The sequence below is a fragment of the Microtus ochrogaster genome, unplaced genomic scaffold (assembly GCF_000317375.1).
Source record: "Microtus ochrogaster isolate Prairie Vole_2 unplaced genomic scaffold, MicOch1.0 UNK10, whole genome shotgun sequence".
Taxonomy (NCBI): Eukaryota; Metazoa; Chordata; class Mammalia; order Rodentia; family Cricetidae; genus Microtus; species Microtus ochrogaster.
Genome location: NW_004949108.1, coordinates 7,559,370 through 7,581,061, shown reverse-complemented (window position 1 = coordinate 7,581,061; position 21,692 = coordinate 7,559,370). Strand labels below are relative to the sequence as shown.

Genomic DNA, 21,692 nt, shown 5'->3' with positions numbered 1-21,692 from the left:
AGAGAGAGAGAGAGAGAGAGAGAGAGAGAGAGAGAGAGAGAGAGGGAGAGAGATTTGGATATCTTATGAACTAATATTAATCAATGATCTCTTCAGAGACTGAGGAGGACTTCCATGCACAATAAGTAGATAAGAAGGTAAAAACTATGATAACCTTTATCCTCCAATCACTAAAAATCAATTTAATCCTTTTTACTTTTTCATTTGATACACACTGTTACTTAACTTGATCAGTTGGGGCTGATCTAATCATGTCGTCTGCATCTGTGTACAGGGGAAGACCCAGAAGAAAGGCGTGGCCAGGTTCTGATCCTGTTAGTTGAACAAGCACTGCATGTCCAGGACTACAAAGCAGCCAGAATGTACTGTCAGGATCTGATGGCCGCAGGTGAGTAGACAGCTTTGTGCTTTGCTTACATCCTCTCTACATGATGAATAATGGAAATGGGTTCTTCCGAAATCTGTCAGTCTGCTTGATAAGCCAGGCATGTGCTTGTTTGATTTTGTTATGCCCAGATCACAGTGTCCCCCCAAAATCAACTAGGAGACCAAGTCCTATATGTAATAGCAAAGAACCTTTATTCTTACATAAGTTTTTAAGCTCTGGCTCTCCAAGTTTTCAGTATATTGGAAGTGATTGGAGAGCCCCAAACTCAGTTGGGGTTGGGTTTTATAATAGCAAGGGTAGTGGTAAAGGATTTCTATGGTTCATGATTCCCGATTTGTAGATGGAGGCTGCTCATTTGTTTCCCAGCTGCCCAGACCCAAATAACACACAGAAACTGTATTAATTCCAACACTGTTTGGCCAATAGTTTAGGTAATTTTTAGCTAACTTTTACATCTTAAATTAACCCATTTGTATTAATGTGTGTATTGCAATGAGACTGTAGCTGTAAAGATCTGGCTGGTGGCTGGAATGTTTCTTCTTTGGCAGCTATATGGTGTCTCCTTGACTCTGCCTACTTCATCTTTATATTTCTCTTTTCTATATCGTTTTTTTTTTTTTTTTTGATTTTCGAGACAGGGTTTCTCTGAAGTTTTTGGTCCCTGTCCTGGAACTAGCTATTGTAGACCAGGCTGGCCTCGAACTCCCAGAGATCCGCCTGCCTCTGCCTCCCGAGTGCTGGGATTAAAGGCATGCACCACCACCGCCCGGCTCCTCTCTATATCTTTATATCTCTGTTTGGGCTTCCCACCTGGCTTTGCTCTGCTAAGCCATTGGTCAAAACAGCTTCTTTAATAACCAATGGTAATAAAACATATTCACAGTGTACAGAAGGGAATTCTACATCATTTCCTCTTTTCTGTCTAAAAAAAGAAAGGTTTTAACTTTAACATAGTAACATTACATATACAAAACAGGTATCAAGCAAGAATTACAGTTGCAATATTTATATAGGCTTTATCTTTTATTATAACTAAGGAAAAGTATAACTATGTATTCTTCAGCTCCATCAAAGGCCCCAGAAGGATATAATATTACCTAAGTTAACAGGAAGTGCATTGTAAGCAACTTCCAAAACTCTAGAATTGACACAGACATCTCACTGCCTGGATAGTCACGCAAAGTTCTTCTGTAACAATGGGGCATTCATCTTCAGCCTACAGGCCCATAGTATCTGGCAGAGTTTTTCATGAATCAGGAAATTTGAAAGACAGTTTTACCTCTATTGGTAGTTTGTTACTCACTTCTTCTGTATCATGCAGAATGTCTGGCAGACTCTTTTATGAAGCAAGAACCCTGAAGGACCGTCTCACTTTTAGGCAAGTTCAACAGTCATTTTTCTGCATGTCCAGTTCATACAGCATACCATCAACATCAAGCATTCTAGGCAAGAGCAGTTTCTTGCCCAAATGGCTAAACAACTCAATAAGAAGCCTGTTCAATGCTTGTCATCCTCTTGAAGTAGATTAGTGTTGAGAGAAGCAGATGTCTCATTGTCCTGAAAAGTCCTAAGTTCTTAAAATATTTTAAATGCCGTATTCTGTTAGTCTTTGAAAGGTTTGAAGAATACCTATCCATCTGAAATATATCTCTGTATGTCTAGAAAACCTAGCCTACAAGCTTGACTATTATAGATGACTATCTATTAATCTGTAATTCTTAATTATACATTACATTTTTAATTGAGCTGTACAAGCACAATACCTTAATCAAAGACAGAAATATACAGATAGCAAAATTGACCTTAAATTTTTATCAATAAACCAAAATTCATACCAATTCAAAGTATTCATCTCTATATCATATCCCCCTTTAAATGTAAATAAACATTTATAAATAATTGGACATTTTTCTCTAGACTACTTCCTGCTGATTGGGGGTACTGTTAATCAGGTCTTTCATGGAGTATCTTTTATGGTAGGTCCATCTCAGCCAACACTCCTGAAGCTGTCATGGATATTGGACCATCTGGTCCATTGCTTCAGGGGGGTTTGTTTGATCAAACCATATTAGCTGGCAAGGAATTCCCAGCTTTCTATACTCTGTGGAACCAAAAGCAGAATCTCTTTTCCAAAGTAACATATCCTTAGACCCAAATTTTGATGTCAAGATACCTTTAAAATATATATGTTTGTTTAGCTTAGCAGTCCGTACAATGAAATGTCTCTCTGTTCTTAGCTCATTCATAGTCAAAAAATTAAAAGAAAACACAATAATACACATAATCCAGAAACTTTGTGTATTTTCCATCTTATGTGGCCTGTTTTCTTTACTCCTTTAATCTATGACTGTACTGTGTTTTTTTAAAGACTTTATTTTTTAAAACTATTTTTTATAACTGTCTGTACTCATCTTTTTCTCTCAAGCCTATGTACAGTTTTAAAAATACACTGTGACCTTTTCAGTGATTTATTTCTGTTTGAATCTGTCTTTTTTAAGTATCTGTAATTATTTTCAGACCAGGAGTGCTTTTAAAATTGTAAGCAGCTAGTCGCAGTGGCCCTGGATGTTAGCTCCACTTCTCTCAGCCTTTCAATATGCCAGAGGTACATTTATGGTCACCCCTGCAGTTGGTCCATGCTGCCACTAACTTGCAGCACGCTGCCCTCAAACCTCATTCAAGTGCTCGGCCTTCTGAAAGAGCCAGAGCTGTTCATGAAACTAGTATGAACCAGGAAGCCTTCTTAGAGGAGCTGTACAGTTTTTGCTGCTACTGCTGAGTCAGGAAGCCTTCTCTGATAGTAACCATGCCTCTATTTGCTTCTAGCAAACCGAGTCCACCTGAGAAATTGCTGCTACTATGAAGCTGTGCCTAACTATGGTTTATTTGTGTGTGTGTGTGTGTGTGTGTGTGTGTGTGTGTGTGTGTCTAGAATTTCTTCCCAAGCTCTCTCAGGTTTTATGTGGTTGTAGTTGGCCCATGTTGTGCACCATTGTATAGCGGAGACTGCTTGTTTATCTCTCAGCTGCTCAGACCTGAATAATAACACAGAAACTCTTACATCTTAAATTCACCCATTTCTGTGAATCTGTGAATTACCACAAGGCTGTGGCCTACCAGCAAGATTCTGGCTGGCAGCTGGTGTCTTTCTCCTTTGGCAGCTATGTTATGTCTCCTTGACTCTGCCTACTTTCTGTATCTCTGTTCAGATTTTCTGCCTGGCTTTGCTTTGCTAAGCCATTGGCCAAAACAGCTTCTTTAATAACCAATGGTAATGAAACATATTCACAGAATGCAGAGGGGAATCCCACATCTCTGATTGGCTGACATTTGTCTGTGTGTGTCCTGGGGAAAAGCAATGGGTGGGTGCTGGCAGGTGATCCCATCTACAATGGTTTGAATCTTAGGAATTTCCTGTTCCTTGGTGGTGTCTGGGCAGTCTCAGTTATGGTCTTTCTTGGAATCATGTATTTTCTTAGGGTTAAGTACTGAGACTTGGGCCTTTATTGAGCTTGTCATGGCTGGGTCCTACAGTAATTATTTTATAAGCAGTAAGTATGCATGTTTTGTATTTATAGATTAATATCAATATTTTAATGGGCTCAGATATAATAGACTATCTTTAATTTTGTTTACATTTCCTGACTAGAATATGCTAATCATTTTAGAAAAAATAGTAGTTGAAGCATTTTAATGCTATTTTTTATATTATACAAAATAAAATTTGGAAGAATATCTACAATTTGCTGAATAGTCAGTATTTCTATATCTTAATGTAAGAAAAAAAATGGTGTTGACAAATTGGGAAGGCGTTTGGCCTAAATATTTTCTAAATTGAATTTAAAGTTTCTGTCTTGAAAGAATACTGAGACTTTATTAAGGAATAATTTCTCATCCAAAGTACACATTCCTCACTGGAAGAGAGCACAGTACCCTCTATCATGAACCTTCCATGGGAAAACCTTTGTACTCCAATAGGGCAGCGAGTGCAGCGTGCTATACTGTGGTGATTCCTGCACTGCTCACTCAGCATTCCTGCACTTGTTTGTTGCTGGGGGTTCACTCTGGACTCCTTGTGTCTAGTGATCTTCAGCCCTGTGTCTGTACTGTACCTGTTAGTGCCTAGTAACTGTCAGGAAGGCTGTTTAGGATTACTGTGTGAGAGAAAGTAAGCCCAGCTCCTCACATCATGGACAGATGGGCATTACATCTTACAAACTGACTGACGTTGGTTATTTGATGGAAAATGAGAAGAAGAGAGGTTTGGGGAGAGGAAGCATCTCTGAGTTGTTTGAAGGCAAGTCCAGGAGAAAGGGCAGAAGGTGACAATATTTGATTTGCTGTCAAGGATGTGGATCATGCTCAGCCTTCAAGAATTTCGGGGGGAAACCTGAGCTGTGAGGGCCAGAATGAAACCCGGCCTTCAATACGGGAACCTGGTTAAAGTTCTGGTCAAGCACATGATCTTTGGCAAGAAATATACAAATAGTTTTATACTCTGGAAGTCAATACAGACCATCTTAACCCTATCATTAGAAAGAATTTTCAATGCTGGGTGGTGGCAGAGCACACCTTTAATCCCAGCACACAGGAGGCAGAGGCAAGCAGATCTCTGTGAGTTCAAGGCCAGCCTGGTCTACGGAATGAGTTCCAGGACAGCCAGGGCTACACAGATGAACCCTGTTTGAAAAACCAAAACCAAACAAACAAAAAAAAAAACCAAAAAAAGAAGTTCCATGAAAGCCTGCATTCTTTACAGTTAATTGTGATGTTGCCACATGAAATTCAGAGTCATTGTTTTCTATACAAATATTAATGTATCCAAAATTACTTTTAGAACTCTTCATATTAATTTTATTTCTATAGGGTTAATTCCAGAATTAATTTTTAGTGTATATATTTAGAAATATGTTTCTGGGTGGATGCCTTTAATCCTTAGAGCAAAATCTTCAGTCAGCCCGGAGCACCTTCAAATGAGAATATGTGTATTTGAGGCATTATTGTAGAAAAACATCTTCTGGGGCTTTTGCTAGCTCCATTTTGCCCCGACCTTAGATGTCTGTCCTCTATGAAGTAGGTGTTTCTATGTGAGTACCTGCTTTAATTCTCTTTATAACAGTCTGCAAATTCTGTTGCACTTTCCAGTACAAATGTGCTTTATTCCTTTCAACAACTCTAGAAAAAAAGGGTTGCTTTTATTGTCTCTTTGTAGTCGTCATGGAAGGTGTGGTATTGGAGCTTTTTCCAGTTCACAGAAATGCCAAGTATTTGCACAGTGTCAAACTCTTGGTATTTTGAATTCAGAATCCACTTTTCTATTGAACATTAAGTTCCGTGAATAATTTGCATTCATTTATCACTTCTGAAATTTGAAGTGTTCTGTCCAAAACTCTTGTCTCGAGTAGCCCTGAATTTTGTGGATAATGAATCAGTCAAATCTTTCTTTTCCACCTTGGATATTCATGCCTTGTGCACATTGTGGTGTTAATGACTGCTTTGTTGCCTTGGTACCACAAGCCCAAGTTAGGACTCTGCTGGACCCCTCGCCTTTGCTTCCCTTACTCTTATTGCAAATCACGTTTTCTTCTTTTTTCCTCTTTGCTAATTTTTCAGGATATCCGAAAAGTTGGGCTGTTTGCAGCCAGCTGGGCCAATCAGAAGGCTTCCAGGACCTGGCCACTCGTCAGGAGCTCATGGCTTTTGCTATGACACATTGTCCTCCCAGCAGCATTGAACTGCTTTTGGCAGCTAGCAGCTCTCTTCAAACAGAGGTAAGTGGACACAAATACACTAAATCCATACGTGTGTGAGATTCATTTTCTTGAGTGTATGTATGTGAGACATGGGGTCAGTGTTGTTTGTTTTTGTAGCATACAGATGATCTAGAAGTATCATAGTTGTCACCCAAAAGGAATTTGAAAACCTGAGGAATTTAAAGTATTGTTGGCTTTATTATAGTAAGAAAGAAAGGATGTCAGAGGTTTGAGTAAAACTACAAGTATGTTAGGAAATAAATAATTGAAAAATGAAGGAAATGTAGAATAAAATAGATGGGAAACAATCATATGAATTGTGTCTGAAACCATGTTAGTTAAAACGATTGTTATATATTCCTTCTGGTGTCCTTGAGAAATCAAGAGTGGAAATTGGCCTTGGAGAGATGCTAAATTCTCCATACAGCTGGCAGAGGGAGGGCACAGTGAACCTTACATTTCATGCCATAGACATCCATCAGTGGCAGGCTTCTCAGAGACCATTCCCACTCCTGGAACTGTCCCTTTCTTGTGCAACTCTTCCCAAACTCCTGATTTGTTTTGCTTGTTTGGGCAATAGTTTGTTGCCCAAAACTGTAGGTTATCAAATAACACCCCCACCCTTTGAGGAAGAACCTATTACTTCTTAAATTTCAAGTCTACAATGTGAAAAGAAGGAAATTAAAACAAAAATGCAACTTTTCTTGTTTCAGATTCTTTATCAAAGAGTAAATTTCCAGATCCATCCGGAAGGAGAAAATATTAGTGTCTCACCCTTAGCTGGTAAAGTTCTTCAAGAGGTATGCTGAAAGTGTGTAAGGAGTGAGCTTGAAGGATGCTGTGGGTGGGATGCGATGAGAGCAGTTGCCGCGTGCCTCGAGTGGGCAGGTGTGTGTGCGTACTATTTCTCAGTTGTGTGTGTTGTGCGAAATACAGCCTTCACATGGAAAACGACTCAAAAGTGTCCTGCTCACACTTAACAAAGGAAGCTTCCAAAACCCCCATGGAGATGAAGAAATAACATGTGGCTAATTTCCTACAGCTCTCCCAGTTTAGCTTCTGTCCTGCTGCCTGCTCTCAGAGACACTCGTGGTCCCGCTGAGTCCTAGAAACTCATCCTCATACAGCTTAGTAGTCATCTGGTGTGCTGTTTCTAGGAGCTGTGTTTCCTCCAGAGCCAAAGCAGCTCTAATTGGAGCCAGTGGCCACTCCACCTTGTGTTGTAGTAGGAGTCGTCTCTTAGGTCGAGTTGAAGACTTGATTCTGTTGATTAATGAAGACTTGACTCTGTTGATCCTCCACCATCTGCCCACCTGACTTCTCTAGGCACAATCATTCTGGTGGTCTCCGTAGCCATTTCTTGTTGGTGCTTTTCAAACTGTGAGTCACGGCAGACCCATCCTCATTCTCTGAGTAGGTTCTGTCACACGTCTTCCCTTCCTGCCCTTCTTGTTTATGCTCTGAATTTGAGCCCTTCCTTCCAAAATATTTCTTTCTAATACTTTTCTGGATTCCTCTCACAGTTTCTTTCACTGTGTTCTATGAGTATCCTTCACATTTTTCTATTGTATCACTTTACAGTACATGTGGTATTTTGTTTGACCAATAAAGGTGATACTATGTCTTTATACCTTCTTCACCGTGTGCTTGTCAGTGGATGCCTAATGTTAGCTACAGCTGTTGGCAATATCCTCTGCTTTATGCTTAGTTTGTGACTAACAGAAATGAGGAGGTAAATAAAGAATATAAAATCTAATGTGGTGGTTTCTCAGGTCTTGTCATGGTTTGGTCAGTATGAGAGGGTTTTCATTTTTCTGTTTCCTGTAGAATCAGATTATTTGTCTGCTGAGCACAGCTCCCTGGGCTTGTTCTGAATCCCTATCCTCCTTTAAGACAGATTCAAATCCTTTTGTGACTGTGGGGTTTCCTGGTTTCTGGTATTACGATGAATTAGAAAGTGTCAGCCTGGCCCCACAATGACTTCTTTGAATTGAGCTGTGCTGTGCTGCCCTACCACAAGTGTGCACACACTGCTCCGGTAGACTCTTGTTGGCAATGAAGCCAGCCATAGCAGTCCTCTGTGTCTATTAGACAGGAAAGGCATCCTCTGAAAGTGATTATTTTTTCCTTAAAAGCTTTTCTGTCTTCCTCCTTCCTCTTTTAGCCACTTATAATAGATCTAGATTTCATGAAGTACTAGTCCAAACCCTCCTATATCTTTGATGAATGAAGCACATTTCAGAATACTGTAGCTACTATTATCACAGTATAATGTAGTATTTAGTTTTAAGCTGCCATGCATTACACATTAACAGTAGAGGTAATAACCGTATTAAATTATAACTCATAAATGAAGTCAGATTTCATATATAACCTGCCTCATACTTAATACTTCTATTACTTCATTGTGAGAATTATTTTTATTATATATATTCAGGAAAAATAATGATAGTGTTCTGTAGTAACATCCATGTGAATAGAGTGGACTATACATACATGTTAGATCCTGTGGTTCCTGTGTGCAAAAATTGTTTATAATAGAACAAAATGCAAACTCTATGAATAATTACAAGATTATAGATTTCCAGTTCTTATTGATGTTGGTTATTAGGCTTTTTGGATTGAACAGTTTTACACCATTTTGAGTATATTAATGTTTTGCTTAGCTAGTATCACTTAGCTTGTGTGATTTTTCTCTAGATAAATTTAATTAAAGATCTAAATACATTGTATACTAGGTTTCCATTTAAAAAAATGTTTCACCATGGGAAGAATTGTTTATGAGCATTTGATGTTATACATTACATGTTTGAACTATTTAGTGTTTAGGGAACAAGCATGTTCTTAGCATATTGCTGCAATAAATAGAAGGACTATTTAGAAATGAGTAAAAGCAAGCATATGGCAGTTAGTTTCAATACCATGGCAAGTACTTTGTTTTTCCATTGATTTAGTGATGAGCCCTTGGATAGTTTCCACTTCTTACTTACTGTGAATGAGGCCTCTCTGAACATTGATATTCAATGTTAGTATGGAAGCGTTTTTATTTCTCACATAGATGCCCTGGAATAGACTGCTATATGCTGTGTTCTTGATATCCAAATATGCTAATGTACAAATTGGCTGCATATTTGTCTTAGTTTGTCATAGTTGTGATAAAATAGCTGATTAAAAGCAGCTGAAAATAAAGAAAAGCATTGACATGTTTTTAGAAGTTTGGAACTTTGGGCGTTTGGTTTTGTTGCTTCTGGCTTGAGGCTTGTGAGGCAGCACACTTTATAGGAATCTATAGTGGAGGACAGGGGCTAACATGTGGCTCAGAAAAGCTAGGAACAGACCAAGAAAGACCAAGAAACCTGGATGAGGCTACAGCCACCAGGACCATGTCCTTACTGATATGCTTCCTTTTAGCAGGTCTCATCTCTGGGTGGTCTCACCAGTCCAGTTGTGCCGTCAAATGATGAGTATGTCTGTCATTGGGTCAGTCCAAAGGGAAACAAAGTCCTTGGTCTAGTTGTGTCTCAGGATCTCTTGTCTGAATAGTGCAAACCTTTCTTAATGATACTTATTTTTAAAGATTATCATAAAATTAGATTATTTTCCCCTTCATTTTCTTTCATATACCACTCTTTATTCTCTTTCAAATTCACGGCCGCTTCTTTTATCAGTTGTTATATGCATATATATATGTGTGTGTGTGTGTGTGTGTGTGTAGTGATATTGCATTTATATTTTAATAAATAAAGCTTGCCTGAAGTTCAGAGAGTAAAACAGCCACACTGATCAGCCTTACAGACCAGGCAGTGGTGACACTCACCTTTAATCCACGTAGCCACACTAGTTTGCCATAGAAACTGGGTGGTAGTGTTTCATGTCCTAGTTGCAGCCTAGAGAGGAATATAAGATGTGAGGAGACAGCTCTCACTCAGTCTCATTTTGAGGTTCCTAAAGGCAGGATCACCATTTTGATTTGAGGTAGAGGTAAGAGCCAATACCTGGCTGTTTTGCTTTTCTGACCTTCAAGTTGAGCCCCAATTTCTGTCTCTGGGTTTTATTAATTTATATATATATATATATATATATATATATATATATATATATATATATATATATATACACATACATACACACACACATACACACATACACACACATTACTGTTTTCATATATATTCCCAAATACAACAACCTAGTTGGTTGGTATAATGTTACTTACATGTGTGGTTTTGGGGCTGACTGGTAGTGGATAATCGGTTGGTGTGCTCTTCCCTGGGAGAGACTATGTCTTCCACTCTCAGCATTCAGTTGACCTGCCCAGCAGGTCCTAAGTTATTCCAGGGTCTGAAGAGGCACTATCTGAAAGACATGGGCGAGAGAGAGACGGACACCAAGCAGTATTCTTTTGTCGAGGCATTTGTTTATTGAAGCAAGTTTTATGTCTTATATACTCCTCAGTGAGGAGCTTGGGCAGGAGTAACTGAGGAAGGGGGAAGGAAAGGAGGGGCTTGGCAGCTTGGCAGCTAACCTGGGCAGGTGCAAGGTCGGTGGCTAAAACACCTGCTGTTAGTGATAAGCAGCAAACAAAGAAGACACTCTGTGGTGCCACCTGAAGCTTGAATCTCCAAGGTTAGCACAAAATGTTTTAGTTAACTTTAAGTTTTCTGTCTCAGGGTTTTTACTTCAAGGCCCTGTGAGATGTGAGAAAGGAGAAGCCTGAAATGGCTCCTGACATTCAGTTGTGCAGGGTGAGGCGTTGTGGTCTTTCCTTTGTCTGATTTAGCATGTCTGTTGGTGTTGGCCTTGTTCATCTCACCTTTAGGCACTCAGTCATGTTGGTGAATCTTAATGGTTGTTGCCTCGGACATCACTAGGAGACATAATCTCGCAGCAAACTTTTTCATCCTTTAGATCTTGTAGTCTTTCTGCTCCATCTTCTTCAATGCCTCTTGGGCCTTAGGTGTGGAAATGTTTTGTAGCTGTATCCATTGGGACTGGGTTCTAGCCTGCGTTTGGATCAGGTGTGGTTTTATGTAATGATTTCTGTATGTTACAACGTGGCATTCCCTTGACGGAAGATGAAGGTACACTTAACTGACAGTGTGAGGACAAATATTATTAGGGTACAGTTAGGGAGTATACTGGCTAGGAAGAGTGCGGGTTGTAGGTCCTCCTCTAAGATCTACTGTACTACACTGGCTAGTTGGCTAGGTTTCCAGTACCAGGCATGAATTGCCCCTTGTTGAGTAAATCTCCGGTTCAAATAGAAAGCTGTTGGTTACCACCGAGGTATGTTTGCCAGTACGGGGTGGGTCCTTAGGGTCCCACACTTGTCGTTGTTGTTCACTGGTGTTGTAACTGGGTAGGACTGTTGCTTCCCTTCTTTGGAAACTTGCATGGCACCTACTATGAAAACTAGACCTCAGGGAGGATACATTCTGGTCAGTTCCAGTCAGGGGCCTCTGGGTCCTGTACTAAGACCAAAACTTTAATACCTAACCCTTTGGTGTACCAATTAATATCCAGACCACCCCAATATTTTTATTTAATGTTTGTGCTTTTCCACTGGATTTTTATTTTATATGTGTGCTATCTTATTTTGCATCTGATATACTGAGGACATAACTGTATCCTATGCAGTTGATAGCCGTGAGCACATTTTCATATGCTAATGGCCATGTTGAAAGGGCCATTCACATATTTCTTGTCTTATTTTCCAACTTTGTTTCTTGTCTTGTGACTAAGCTGGGAATAAATTTTCAATTAATATTTTGGATTCTAGATAGAAGTAGTTTATCTAGATTTGTTTCAGATTTGTGGTTTGTAAGTCTTTTTCAGTCCATGTGTGATAGGAATTTTTATTTTCTTGCTGGTTTCTTGCAAAGTACTGATGTTTTTCATGTTGTCTAAGGTCTTCTTATAGCATTTTCTTTTATCGGTTATGCCTTTCATGTATCTAAGAAATCTGTGTCTGACTCAGTGTTGTGAAGATTTACTCCTAGGCTTTTTTTCTAAGAGTTTCTTCTTAAATTTATTGGTCAATGAATAGTTAAAAAGCACTTTAATATAAATATAGTTGTGTAGAAGTATCCACATGCAATTGGATAAATTTATAAAATAACTTGCATCTCATTTGAAGATTACCTGGAAACTATATTTGGTTAGTTTCTTTTATGTTATGTAATCATTTGTTCTCTGTTAATAGGTTTCTGAGAAATTTTATTTCTTACAGGTAAAAAATTAGATATGAACCATTTATGATAAAATAGTAGCATCTGTTACCTTCTAATAAGTGGTACATAGATGGACCTTGTATCTTACATATTTTGCCTCTTTTAATAAATTATTTAATCAACAATCTGTTATCAATTGTATTAAAGTTTTTTTCTCTCCTTCTTTCTGTCTGTATAGCCCATGAGTCACTGCCTAGCTAGAAACATTTTAAGCTGTATATGTTACTCAATGTTGTTTTGTTTCCTAGACCTTATGATCCTCTCATGTTCTGGATCAGCCTGTGATTGCTCCACGATACATAGCCTGGCCTTCCACATTTTTCATGAATATGTACAAAGCTTCTGTGTGGCTCTCTTGGCTCATGGGGATTTTTTGTTACTAAAGCTATATTATATATGCACACACATTACTGGTATTTCTTTGCAGTTAAGATGTTCTTGTACTGTTCTATTTGGAGACAGTGCTTCACTAGACAATCTAGGCTGACCTCTGAGCATCTTTAGCAGTAATGAGGGTTGCAGTCTTAAGACTCCAAACTGGGAAGAAAGTGCTGCAGTTGTTACTTGAAGAAAAGTGTTTTGTATTATTTAAGGATATTTTGGAGAAGGGTCACTGGCTAAGCCCTGCCTGAGTTGTTTATATTCCTTAAGTAGCCCACGGATACCATGAGCTCAGTTTAACTGAGGTCGACTGGTTTCTTTGAAGTTAGTCTTCATTAACTGATGTAAGAGGAGCCTCTCCTTAAGTCTTGATAGCAGCAGACTGGGAGCCATATTTGATGCATAAAGTAATCCTGTTCTCAGGAGTCATTTCTGTAATGGTGTTTTTTTGTTTTTGTTTGAAAGGTGGCTGTTACTATTTAGTAACTTCAAACTGTGGAGCATGCTTAATATTTATGAGATTTCATGCTAAATTTTATGCTGGCAACTGTTGCTATGTTTTTGGGTTCTAAACTGTTTCTGCTGTTACATAGTCTAAAGTAATTAGCATTGTGCCACTATGAATATGACAAATGTCATTTTAGGACTAAATGTTTAGCTCCCTCTTTTCTGTTATTCTTAGTGTATGAAGGTGAATGAAAATGGCTTTTCTCACTAATGAGTCTGGCTGTACTAAGATTGTGGTAGACCACCTTGCTGGTGAAGTTTGCCCATCCTCCTTTTCATGATGCTGAAAGAGAATGTTTTCAAACTCATTAACAGTTGCGGTCACACTCTGAGCTTGGTGAGCCATGTCTGGCTTACATGCTGTTCTGTGGTCCAGCCAGGCTTTTAACTTCATTTTTTTATTACATCAATTTTGTGAGTGCAAACTTATATGCCATGATAAATGTTTGGGGGTCAGAGGCCAACTTGTGGGACTCCAATTCTCTGCCTTTATCGCATGGGTCCTGAGGGTTGGGCCCAGGTCATCAAGGTGGGTGACAATTACCATTGCCATCTGACCAGCCTCCCTCTCACATTGTAAGTGTTCCCCAGAGGAAACATTACAGGAAATGCTTTATCACATACATTTATGAACATTAAGTTTCATTAGTCTTTGGAAACAGTCTTTTATATTTCATATATCTTAAATTCTTGTCTTGAATTAGCCCATCCATCCTTAGAAACAGAAATAAAATTTAGGTTCATCTTATGTTGCAACATAGTTATTTTATGACTTTCATATTGTGATATCTTTCAGTCTCTTTTATTTACCTCCATGGTAGTAACATTCTACCTGAGGGTTGTATTTGTTAGAATGTTTATAGTTTTAGTTCTATCCTCAGATTAGCCGGTGACATTCAAATCATTTGACAGACCTTCTCAATTAAGAAGATTCTCAAGATGAACAGGAATTTAAAATGTGGTGTGAAATTCTGTTTGAGTAGTGTTTATTCTAGACACATCTTGAAAATGTATCTCAAACATTTAAATGGTACAGTAAGCCCAACTTCATACAGTTTTCTATAGCTGCAACTGTGGAGATTCTCACATACCCTGTAATAATGAATCGACAGTGGCCTTACTCTTGAACAGCTTCCTCTGCAGTAAATGAAAAATTATTCCAGTGTGTTCTGAAAATACTACATTAACTAAGCATATAATGCCACAAGTGGATCGGAGGGTAGTAATCCCTGCCACTTAAAGGAAAACAATCTTTCATGTTAAGATAAACTGAGAAGAATACTTTGTGACGTTAGAGTAGGCAAATACTTCTCAGATATAAAAGTAGCAAACATGTCTAATCAAATTAACTTTTTTCCTAAGACACCAGTGAGAAAATGGAATGATAATTCACAGAGGCCTAGAAATACCATTGTTTGCATGTTCAGTGAGGCCTGTGAACCAAAATATGTACGACTTCAACTGAGTAAGCTTGCCCTGTTTGCAGTAGCCTGGCTATGAATTACTACGTAGCTTAGAGTAGCTTCTGCCTCCCAAATGTTGCTTTACCATTGTGTCCCAGTCATGCCCCAGTGAAACAGCAATGGGTGTGTTAGCTCTCTTTTAGTGTTCACACAGTGTATTAAGTAAAGCGCTGTGTAAAGTAGACTTTCTGTTGCAACAGTCGGCCAGTTTTGTTTTTCTGCCTGACTGGTAGGCCTGCTGTCTCCCCTCTACATGGGGATTTAATAAGTTGATGCATTGCTCTAGGTTGTTAGTAGTGTCTGTGCATTCTACCTAATTCTGCTCAATTCCTGATTGAGGTCAAGAACATGCACCTTGGTGTTTATTTTCCTCCTCTCTTGTCTTTATAACCAACAGGGGGTGCTAGAGAGTTGACTCAGCAGTTAAAAGTACTTGCTGCTCTTGTAGAGAACCAGAGTTCAGTCACAACACTCAGTCTGGCAGTTCACAACCTGCAATCTGATGTGGGAATGATTTCTTATTAATAAAGAAACTGCCTAGGCCCCTTGATAGGCCAACCCTTAGGTAGGCGGAGAAAACAGAACAGGATGCTGGGAGAAAGAAGCTGAGTCAGTGAGTCGCCATGGTTCCCCCACTACAGACAGATACAGGTTAAGATCATTCCTGGTAAGTCAGCTTGTGGGCTACACAGATTAATAAAAATGGGTTAGATCAATATGTAAGAGCTAGCCAATAAGAGGCTAAAACTAATGGGTCAGACAGTGATTTAAAAAATACAGTTTCCGTGTAATTATTTCGGGTCATAAGCTAAGCTAGCCATACAGGCGGCCGGGTGCTGGGGACACAGCTCCGCTGCTCTTATTTCAACAGCAATCTCAGCTCCAAAGTGCCCAGCACCCTCCTCTGGCCTCCATGGGTACCTGCACTTTGTGCATATACTCCTGCACAGGCACCAACATGTATACATAATTAAAAAATTAAATACACATAGGCACACATACACCACACACACAAAACCACAGCCTGCTGGTTTTTGTTGTTGTTGTTGTTTTTTTCAGCACTTCTCCATTTGTAACAACCACGTGTTGTGTGCTGCAGGCCCGTAGACCAGAGCTGTGTGGTGTTGGAGGTCACAGGCAGCTCTGGGTGTGTTTCTGCCCAGTTTCCCACTGGTGCTCTGACAGTGGTGATGGCAGCTAACCATGTCTGCCCTGTACACTGAACACTTGGAAAGCTTTCCTCAAGATACTGGCTTGCAAATGGCTTTTTAGCCAACTATTACTTCTTTATCGTTATCTCCAATGTTGAATGAAGACAGTGTTTCTTATCTCCTGGCTACTCTGTCTGTTATCAGGTTGTTCTTCTTATTTTTTTTTTTTTTTATGAATCAAGTTCAGTTATAGATCCCAGAAAGCCTTCTCACTGTTATAGGTGGAAGGTGAATTTTTTTAATGGTTTAGAAAGTTGCTTAAGTACTAAAGTTATAGGTGTTGGTAGTAGTTACTTCTTGTTGCAGGTCAGTGTTTCTGAGCTTCCTTTCTGGGGAGCTACAATCTACCTTTGGAGCCAAAAGGTGAGTTTCCAGGCTTTGCCAACTCCACCAAGATGGAAGTCGGCAGCTTGGAAGTTCATGGTTGTCATTTAACTTCCTTTCTTACTGTGGCAACAGGGTTCACTGATACAGTTTTATAGTTGTATATATACAGTTTGTTAGTCATATATCTATATATTTCTTGCCAGTAGAAGAATCATAGAAATGGCAAAACATCAGCTTCTAAAATAACTTTCTGGTAGTATGTATGTAGGTGAAATGTGAATAAAGTGGGTCATGTATGACGCACCAGTTACAAGTGAGTGGAAGAAGTGTATTATTTAGCTTTAAACAGGCACACGAGTACAGTTTGTAGAGAGACCCAAATACAGGTAAGGCAGTGATGCCACAGTACCTGACCCAACTAAGCCTAGAGAAACACTATATTGGGCTGGAGAGATGGCTCAAGGTTAAGAGCACTGGCTGCTCTTCCAGAGGTCCTGAGTTCAATTCCCAGCAACCACATGGTGGCTCACAGCCATCTATAGTAAGATCTGGTGCCCTCTTCTGGTATGCAGGTAGAATACTGTACACATAATAAGTAAATAAATAAATAAATAATGAAAAAGCAACACTGTATTTATTGCTACATAAGCCTCAGTTATATTTTATGTGATTATCTTATAATGTACAAGCAATATAGCATGTTTTTCTACTGCCATTGTATCTGTTTTCATAATTTAATCTATGATGTTGCATTGAGTTTATGGATATATATTTTCTAATGTCAAAAATGCAGTAAAACATGCACAGTGCATTTTAGAGGAAGCAGCCTCCGGCAATGGGGAGTAGGTAATTTCTGGGCTTTGGTTAATGTAGCTTAAAGGCTTCTTTTTAGTTTCCCTTTAGAAATAATAAAATGCACATTTTAGTTTCCTAGCATGATCTCTTCTTTGCTCTCGCCATAATCCCACAGCTTTTAGAAAACAGTTAATTATTTTAGGGTTCCCATAAGATAGGAATTTTACAGGCTCTGATGGAGAATCTGTTTCTATCCTTCTTCATGTTGTTGGCCAAATTTCATTCCTTGTGTTTGTGGACTGAGGTCCACATTCCCTTCCTGCTTATCACCTGACAGTTGTGCTCAAGTTTCTGGAATATACTCTAATTCTTTGGATCATGGCTCTCAGCCTTCATTTTGAAGAACAGAAGCTGTGGGTTGAGTCTCTTTACGTTTTAGATCTCACATGCACCCCACCCAGCTTCCCCCTTACAAGCTCTCTAGCTCTAGCAGGTTTTCTGCTTTGTGGGCTCAAGTCATTATACTGGTCAAGTGTCCCGTTTTGGTTTAATCTTTCTGCTTCCAGGGTGGTGTCCTCAATCGTCCGCTAACTTTCATTGCTGTAGAGTAGTCCCACAGGTTCCAGGGCAAGAACGGGGATGCCTGTCCTTAGCTCTGCTCCCGAGGCTGCTGTTAGGTAGAACTAGAGCCTGCTCCTGTCTGAGTGCTCCCTGTGAAACTTTTTGAGTGATTTTATGATCTATTACTTTTATTACTTCAGTGTATGGTATGACCCTGAATTAAAGGACAAACCTAGGCTGTCTGGTATTAGTATCAAGAAGGCCAAGCCACTTATTTGAATCAGAGGATTGCAAATTAGTTTTTAACTCTTACTGGAATAACTTAAGAAAAACCTGTAAGTAGTCATTAACCTAAAAATTTACTTTTACAGAATAATTTTGAATAAGAACAGATGCAGTCTTTGTTATTTTTGCTTTAAAGACTTAACGTGTGTGATTTTTCTCCTTGTTTCAGTTTTTAAAAGGATAGGTAACATTTTTGTTAAATGCCTCAAAATTGGCAAGAGGTTCCATCTTTTAAATAATATTAATCATCTACTTGTTTGGAGAAAAGCAATTCCTTTTGTATTGAAAGCAGATGTTGGAGTCTTGTACTTTTGTCAGGGCCATAGAAGCATTGATTACTTAACTGATTTTCTTTGTAATTTAAAAACCACTTAGAATGCGTGGCTGTTAGATTAGTAATAATAGAGCCCATCCTGTCTTGGCAGGTCTTCTGAAAGGGAGTGTTGACTGAATGCCTGAGGTTCTTTCTGTTTTCTTTTATAAACAGCTGAGTGGGGTAATGATGCACTATTAGCATTTCTTTCTCATTTATTTAGTTATTGACAAAGATGGACTTTAAGTTTGTTTGTGCTGGACTCTAATGAGTCTGATTGCTGTCTGCAGTCTCTATCTCTGCTCTGTCTACCGATGACCATTTTACCTTTTTCTCACTGCAGGATGATTTAAGTGCTTTGGGCAGCAGTTCCGCTGACCTGCTACACTGGACCACTGCAACCACCATGAAAGTCTTGTCTAACACCACAACAACCACCAAGGCTGTCCTGCAGTCCGTCAGTGATGGGCAGTGGTGGAAGAAGTCTTTAGCATACCTGCGGCCTCTCCAGGTAAGCAGGGGATCTTCATAAAAATTGGTTTTATGATTGGCACCAGTTCATCAGGGCTGCTGTCTAGTTGTTGTCACAATAAATCTGTGGTTGTCAAATGGCTTAAGAAAATTGGTCCTCACATTGGGTAAGGAATGAGCAATCTATTTCATAGAATGCAATTTTCTTCCATGCATTCCTTGCAAAAAAACTGAGATTCATTTGAGTGACACCTGTTTTATATATCAGGATTAAAATCCAGGGAGATGAAATAAGAAAGGGCCTCTGAGTACTCAGTTGCTTCTGTTGTATTTCTGTGAGCTGGTAGTTGAGGACAGGCAGTGTCATCTTTGGGACAACTCTACAGACTGCTGCTTCTGCACTAGAGTTACAGATAAGGCTAACAGTAGAACAGTTGAGGCTGCTTTGCTGGTGTCTTTAATATGTGTTTCATTTGCTGCTTCTCTTCTTTGCCACACTGTAGTTCTTTGTACTGTACCAGAAAATAAAGGATAAAGAAATGTTGGTGCAGTACCAGTGCATCCCAGACGCTCATGGAACTGTCACTCTTCATCCACACTTTCTTCACCCAGCTACTTATTCGTCCATTTAGCATATACTTAGTAGTCATTTTCTGTGTGTCAGCAGTTTTAAATACTGGGAATAGAATGAGGAAAGACTTCAGTGTAGTTTTGTTCTCTACAATGGTGGAAAAGATGGAATATCTACATAATAGTGAAGTGATTTTGCTATATAAGGATAACTTTAATATGGTGGACTGGTAGTCACCATTATCTTGAATGGGAAAAAAGAAAGCAATCTTCCAAAAATCAGTATGAGACAGTGTTGTCTTCTAGTCAGATGTTAGTTAGTCAAATGCATAAGGCAAGGGAGAGAAATAGGAAGGATGTACACAGGCAGGGAAGCGACAAATTGTCCTTGTTTTCAGATGATGATGCTACAATTAAAAGTTCAGATTCAGCCAGTGAAATTCTTCAGAAACAAACAAACAAACAAAAAATCCTGAAATTCACATGGGCACATAAAGACCTGAAATACCCAAAGCAGTCTTGAGCTAATGAACAACTCAGGATGCATTGCAATACTTGACATAGACTTATAGTGCAGAGATGCGATAATAAAAACAGCATGCTAGTGGCCCCCAAACAGACACACAGCCTACTACCCAGAGGACTAGGGTAGGAAATTTAGAAATAAGACCATGCCCCTAAGGCTGCCTGACTCTTAATTATGATACTGAAGTGATACAGTGTGAGGGATTAGCCTCTTCAGCACGAGGTACTGGGGAACTGAATATCCACACACACAAGAGTGAAACTGCATCCCTGTCTCTCTGTGAGATTCAGGGACCCAAAACCCTGAGGCTACTGGAGGAGAATAGGCTTACATGGTAAGAGCCAGAGTGGACACTTGGGACTCTGGGACTCTATCAAACGGGAAAACTTCTTGAGAGCCAAGTTATCAGAATGCTCACCAGATGGAAAAGTCCTTACCGAATAGGTAGCCATCTGACAGAGATTATCTGGAATAATAAGCATCTCTAATATTTAAATAAAGTGATAATAATCAAATTGAGGAGTGGACAGTGGACAGACATTTCTAGCAAATACAGCTGGATAATGAGTACATGAAAAAAATGTTCAACATTTTTATCTATTAGATGAATGCAAATCAAAACTACATATAGTATACAATTCAAACCAGAATGGCTACCGCCAAAGAATAACAGATAACTGGCACGAACATGGGGAAGAAAGAACCTTACTCCTGCTGGTGGGAATATAAATCACAGCCAATATGGAAATTGGTACAGAGGTTTCTATAATTTAAGACAGCGCCCATATGGTCCACTGTGACAGGCTGCCTGCTTGTGTTTCTGTGACACCATTCACATTGCCAAATTATGGACTCAGCCTAGTGCCTGTCAACGGAGGAACAGGTAAATAAGGAAGTATGGTTTGTACTCTAAATGAAGTTTGCCCACTTATAAGGGACAAAGCTGATATTTTCAGAAAGAGAGACAGAACTGGCAAGGACCGTAGTAATTGGAATAAGCCATGCTCAAAAAGACAATAATTAGGACGTTTCCTTTCCTGGTTGAAAGCTTGAGAGAGAACCTGAACTAAAAAGTGGACATGTGGAAGATGAGGGAGTGGACCATAAAGAATGTATAATGATAGGCTCTGTGTAATTAATATGCACCATAGCACGCACTTCTGAGGAAAACAAGTGAGATGACCAACAAAGATAGCGTGAACAGGCCAAGTAAATAAAGACTTTAGTGAGAGAATAAAGTTTTGATTAGAGGGATGTTAGGTTTTTCAGAAAATAATCATTTCACAGAGAAATGTGATTGAGCCGACCCACAGCCCTGGTGTGGACATACAGCAAAGAATGGCCGTTAGTGGGGACGTCAGCGCTGAAAGCTGCTTGCAGACTATGATGCGACTGTGGGCCTTGTCTGCTCCAGACGGAAAGCATTGGATAGTGTGGTTGTGTGTTGCACCTTTTCTTAATGAGCGCATATAACTGCTTTGTGGAAGGGCAGCTCAGGTTGGAAGCAAAGACAGATCCCAGCTAGCTCTCTCGCGCGGTGGGAGGTGCCAGTCATTTGAAACAGTTATGAAGAGTGAAAGTGGCTGCTGGGGGAAGTGTTTTAAGTACGCCCTGATGGTCTCTGTGGGGTTTATTCAGGAAAGAGGAACTGTAGGGGCAGAGGTATGCAGAGTTGGTAAAGGAGGTTCCACTTACTGACGTGCTGGCCTTGCCCTTGGGACAGACCTGTCTCTTCCTGTAACACACTGGGTTATGATTGTCGTAGTTGTAGTTTTCTTTCTTTTACCTGGTGGATTTTTTCTTTTCTTTTCTTTTCTTTTCTTTCTTCCTTTCTTTCTTTCTTTCTTTCTTTCTTTCTTTCTTTCTTTCTTTCTTTCTTTCTTTCTTTCTTTTTCTTCTTCTTCTTCTTCT

At 39.4% G+C, this 21,692-nt stretch overlaps 1 protein-coding gene across 3 annotated transcripts in view; it reads left to right on the top strand.

Moving 5' to 3' along the window:
• Nbas (neuroblastoma amplified sequence) overlaps window positions 1-21,692 on the top strand; it is a 313,151-nt gene that overhangs the window by 162,074 nt on the left and 129,385 nt on the right. For all 3 annotated transcript variants that reach the window (XM_026788959.1, XM_013353527.1, XM_005366539.3), the window contains exons 33-36: window positions 275-388; window positions 6,002-6,159; window positions 6,855-6,941; window positions 18,558-18,725. In XM_026788959.1, the coding sequence (XP_026644760.1) occupies window positions 275-388; window positions 6,002-6,159; window positions 6,855-6,941; window positions 18,558-18,725 (527 nt within the window). The remainder of the gene's footprint in view (window positions 1-274; window positions 389-6,001; window positions 6,160-6,854; window positions 6,942-18,557; window positions 18,726-21,692) is intronic.